The sequence below is a fragment of the Benincasa hispida genome, chromosome 3, assembly GCF_009727055.1.
Source record: "Benincasa hispida cultivar B227 chromosome 3, ASM972705v1, whole genome shotgun sequence".
Lineage (NCBI taxonomy): Eukaryota > Viridiplantae > Streptophyta > Magnoliopsida > Cucurbitales > Cucurbitaceae > Benincasa > Benincasa hispida.
The window spans coordinates 33,075,567-33,080,788 of record NC_052351.1 but is presented as its reverse complement, the minus strand read 5'-3'; the positions used below and the strand labels follow the sequence as shown (position 1 = coordinate 33,080,788).

Below are 5,222 nucleotides of genomic sequence, written 5' to 3'. Positions count from 1 at the left end.
AACTTTTAATGCATGAATTTGTATATTTTCGTTAATCTAACTCGAGATGTTTAGATGAGATAAATTTCTAGCAAAGGATCCTTTCCAAGAAAAAAAAGGTATATTATATTTTTCATTTTTTTTACGGGAAAAAAAAAATTGAACTTTTACCATAAAGGGTGGGGGCGCTTTCGCACTAACAGAAATAAAGAGGGAAATGGTAGTTTGATTTTAGAAGAAATAAATCAAATAAACAATTTAATTTGAGTTTTTATTTATTTATTTATTATCGTTTTTTTCCCTCAATAAATTATCTGGGTTTTGAATTTGGTGCCAGAAATTTTTGTTAATTAAATTGCATTAAACGTGTACTACTTTATTAGTTTGGTACTCAAAGCATTATATACCGTAAAACCGTATTTCGAAAAAATACAAAAAACCAAATAGCATTTTTTTTAATCTTCTTTTTCTAATGGAAAAAATAAATTAGTTAATTTTGCCAATTATTAAAAATACCGACGAACTAATTAATTATTCTGACATGTACTATCTAAATAAGCATCGTTTTCGATCATGACAAATAATTTTAAATATAGGAAAAAGGAATCAGTGGCATCGTTGACAATATTGCTTCAAGATATTATCAATTACAAGAGACTATTAATTGGACGGTTTATTATAGTTAAATGATATTTAATTTATTAAATTATAAGTTTAATACATCAATGTTCAGAGAGTGTTAACTTGTCCAAACTTTCAATTTTGCATTATATGAAAAATTCAAAAATTTAAAATTACGCGATTTATTATATAAAAATTTGAATTTTGTGTTTAAGGTAGAACCCTAAACTTTAAATTATTTTGATCAAATATCAAAGATCAAGACTAAAATTGAACTTATCCTATAAATAGACTCAAACCTTTGTCAAAGTTTAGGAACTAAATTTATAGTTGAATTTAGTTTATAAATGAATTTAGTTCATGTTAATTATTTGGGGAAAAAATCATATTTGATCCTAAAATCGCATGTATCAATTTTAATACTAAACTTTCAATTTCATTAAGTTTGGACTCTAAACATAAATAATACAATTTCCACTAATTCACCCACTATTTTAACAAAAATCAATATATAAATCTCCATAAACTCATTAATTTTAGTAAAATAGAGTTATGCATGAAAATAGGTTTAGCTAACGCACAAATTAATCATTAAATAATTTTGTCTTTTTTTTTTTTTTTGAGAAAAAGAGCTCTAATGTCATTATTTTAGAATTTTATAAATTTCTTAAGGTATATGTTATATAATTTATATAAGAGTGTATATTTTTAAAAACATTTGAATTTTGAAGTGAAAAATTAAAACACTTACCTAAGTTTTATAACTTTACAGACCATAGCTTAAATTTGGTCTTTTTTCTTTAATTATTTTGATAATGATAATTCATAACCAATAGTATATTGCATAATAAATGTGGGCGAAAAATAATGGACTTAGAGACAAAATTACATGGAACAGAGCTCTATTATTACGTCATATATTTGAACCGAACAAAAGCTACAATAAAATAAGAAAAAAGATCGACCAACTCCCCCAATGAATTGAATTGGACTAACTAGCCGGCAACTTTCCGGCCGAAGCCGGCCGGCCGACATATCACATATTTAACAACAAAAAAACTATCTAATTTTTCTTCTTCTTGTGTTTTTATGGCTTTAATTCATTTACAGGGTATGTATTACGTTAGGAAGAACTTTCATGGATACATTTGTTTACTCACATGACGGAACAAGCATTTGGATTCTCGTCGCTGAACATTTGAGGCGCGTGAGATTGATTGTACATCGGCATAGAGTAACCTTGATGTACGTAGTTTTGATTTGCGTAATAGCCGCTGGAATTTGCGAAGCCGTGGATTGGATAGCTTGGCTGGGCTTCCATGGCGTAACCGTACTGAGAGTGAGAATGAACCGGAGCGTCGTAGTAGAATGTCGAAGGATGATATGAGAAACCGCTATACTCCATCTTGCTCACCTCCATTTTTGGGCCACCACCGTCTCCACCGCTGGAGGTGGCATTTTTTCCGTCGTTCTCTTTCTTGTCACCACCACCACCTCCGGCTTCTTTTTCTTTCTTGTCGCCTCCGGCAGCGGTGGGTTCTTCTTTCTTGGGAGGAACTACGTCGACGGATCTCTTGAACTTGTCTTTGAGGTAGCCTACAATGTCTTTTCCTTCTATGGTGCCTTTTACTGTGATCAAATCCTTCTGAGCATCTACTGAAATCTCATTGACTCCTGTAAAATTATAGAGATGTTGAATTAGTACTTTTTCGTTGCCGATTTGTATAATTGATTTCAATTGATTTTGATTTTCTAATGAGAGATGAATTTCTTTACCTTTGAATTTGATGAGTGCCTTCCTAATCTTTTGAATGCAACCTTCGCAGTGTAATCGCATCTTCAAAACCACGGTGCTCTGCTCCACAAGCAAATTGAAACGAAAATTAGTTGCCAACTCAAAGATCTGAGCTAAAAAAAATAGACTCGCGCGTGGTTAATACGCGCCGCCATGAAATCGTTTTTTAGCTATCAGATGGATTTAATATTTTTTTGGAAATTACCTCTTTGGCCTTTTTGTCGTCTGTCTTTTTCTCTTCTGACTTTTTCTCTTCGGGCTTCTTCTCGGCTTTTTCGTCAGACTTATTTTCTGACTTTCCGTCTACTTTCTTCTCATCGGTTTTCTTCTCTGCTTTTTCGTCGGTCTTCTTCTCAGTCTTTTCGTCCGGTTTCTTATCGCCGCTGCCATCTTTTTTAGGCTGAGGTGAGATGATTTCAATTTTCTTTTTCGTCTTCTGCTCCAGTTTCGTTTTAATTATGGCAGGGTCTACTTTACCGGTAACAGTGAGTTTATTGGATGAAGGATCCGCTTTCACGTCACTCACACCTACAAATCAGAGTTGTAAATTACATCAATTAACAAAACAGAGACGGAACGAAGATTTAAAATATCAAATCGATCAAAACAAATCCCTATCCGAAATCATACTTGACCAAATCAACAATCAAATCATAAAAATCGCATAATATTCCTCGATGAATTAAACTGGAAAAAAATCGCCAAATTAGAAAAGCAGAACAAAATCGAGAAGAGCAAAATCGTTTCCAGTATAGCTAGATGAACAAAACTAGGTTAAAATACGAAAACACAGAAGAAAAATTCAATAATCGTTCAAGTCAATGAGAATAGTCACCATCCAAATGCTTCACAGCTCGTTTCACTTTCTTCGCACAACCGTCGCAATGCAAATTGATTTTAAAAACGGCAGTGACTGCGCCGTCGTCCTTCTTCTGACCGGCATCGCCGGCCTTCTTCTCTCCGTCATTCTTAGCACCTTCGACTTTCTGAAATCGAAACGAAGACCAAAAATTAAACTCAAATCCATCATAATTACAGCAACAACAACCTTCTTCTGAGCAATAAAAATACCCTTCAGAATCGGAAACGTGCAATTGATGAACAAGAAATTCAAACAAGGAAAGAAGCGTAAAGCGTATGAAATTGAGCACTGTAACTAACCTCACCCATCTGTTATGTTAAGTCTGCGAACTTCGTTTGCTTGGAGAGAGGGAAAAGGGCATAAAATGCCTATTTATAGCACAGCTTCGATGTATGATGTGCCCTTCATGTATGCATGATGTTTATGTTATGATGGCCCGTCTTTTTTTTCTTTTAAATAATAAATTTAAATTTTATTGGGAAGTAAATGAAGGTTGGTTGGTTCTTGCCTTTAGCCGTCTTATTTAGACTCCGTTGGTATTAGACTGCTTATTTGTTGACTTGACCCCACGTGCGAAGAAATTAATGTTTTTTTTCTTTTTTTTTTTGAAAAAAATGCGGTAACTTTTTCTTTTCCTTTTAAAAAAATTATTTTATTAGATTAAAATATGATCTAGGGCATATTCAATTTTATTTCATATAAATTTAAGTATCTAATTTTAGTTATTGTATTTTTATTTATTTATTTTTTTTCCAAAAAGAACTTCGTGATGACAAATAAAGTTCTTGTTAAGACATATGATATCTAACTAGGATAATCAATCTTTTAATTGGTGTGACTTTTCTTTACTAAGGAAGGAACCTGGGCCAGACAAACAAATATTATAGCTAAATTGTTTTTTATTACCATTTATGAATATTGAAAATGTTGTTGAATAGTTAATGAGTTGTTTTGATCAAACTTACATCTATACAAAATTTTATTTCGTTGAAATTAATAATATTAGGAAGATTTTTATCCATTTTCTAGTGAATGAGTGTTAATTTAATATTTTTGACATTATGTAAGGTGCAATGACTATTGATATTATAATATCATATATATTCTAATTATCGGTATGATTCAATTATGTTAATTAAATAAAATAATTTTTGAAATTTAAATCAATATGGCAAGAGCTATATAACAATTTTTTTTTTAATATATATATATATAATTAGTGGTTAAACACAAAACGTTGTATACAATATAAACCATGAGAGTTTAAATACTAAAATAATACTTTTTACATTTTATATTGTTGTTTTCATTTGTCTTATTTATTTGTTTAAAAATTATTCCACTAATCTACGCAATAAACCATTTTTAATAATAATAATAATAATAATAATAATAATAATAATAATAACAAAAAACACAATGTTCAGCTCACAAACATCTATAAGCACCTTAATAGTTGGAGTCTTGAACAATGAGGTATCAACCTCTTACTGTCCTGAGTGCTGTTAGTTTATAATTGGATAATAAACTATTTGTTCATTAGAAGAATCAGTGATATAAAGAGTTAGATGTAACTACAGGAGTAAAATGATAATTTAATGGTTATGAACAATTTGTGAAAGGTTGACTCACTGTTGATTGGTTATATCCATGGACTCAGAAATATATCTACAATGCGAAGAGTACAACCATTCGTCTATAGTGGAGTGATCAATAATTAATGAATATTGATTAATTTAACTAAAAAGTTTAATTAATTAATCTCATATTATTAGAGCTTCAAATCTGTAAGTTCATAAGATTCCGATGTTAGCTCACTAAGGATAGTAACGAGGAATTATTTGAATTGTTCAAATTACTTAAAGAAATTTTATATTAATATGATTATTATATAGTGCATTATGATATATTATAGAATATGGTTAATTATAGGTATAATCTATAATCCAAACTATATGCGAGAGA

At 30.5% G+C, this 5,222-nt stretch overlaps 1 protein-coding gene across 1 annotated transcript; it reads right to left on the bottom strand.

Moving 5' to 3' along the window:
* Window positions 1-1,485: 1,485 nt before the first annotated feature.
* Window positions 1,486-3,711, bottom strand: LOC120074657 (heavy metal-associated isoprenylated plant protein 6-like). The gene is made up of 5 exons (XM_039027855.1): window positions 3,557-3,711; window positions 3,231-3,381; window positions 2,601-2,923; window positions 2,377-2,455; window positions 1,486-2,274 (listed from the first exon to the last, which is right to left on the bottom strand). Exons 1-5 carry the CDS (start codon window positions 3,563-3,565, stop codon window positions 1,757-1,759), a joined length of 1,080 nt encoding a protein of 359 aa, XP_038883783.1. The 5' UTR covers window positions 3,566-3,711; the 3' UTR covers window positions 1,486-1,756.
* Between the last annotated feature and the right edge of the window lie 1,511 nt (window positions 3,712-5,222).

Bases quoted from the DNA above. Each gene is read 5' to 3' on its own strand.
- LOC120074657 (XM_039027855.1), bottom strand. The intron at 2,924-3,230 runs GTGACTATTCTC...TCTGATTTGTAG, and splicing joins AGCTGTGAAGCATTTGGATG to GTGTGAGTGACGTGAAAGCG. The intron at 2,456-2,600 runs GTAATTTCCAAA...CTTGTGGAGCAG, and splicing joins ACGACAAAAAGGCCAAAGAG to AGCACCGTGGTTTTGAAGAT.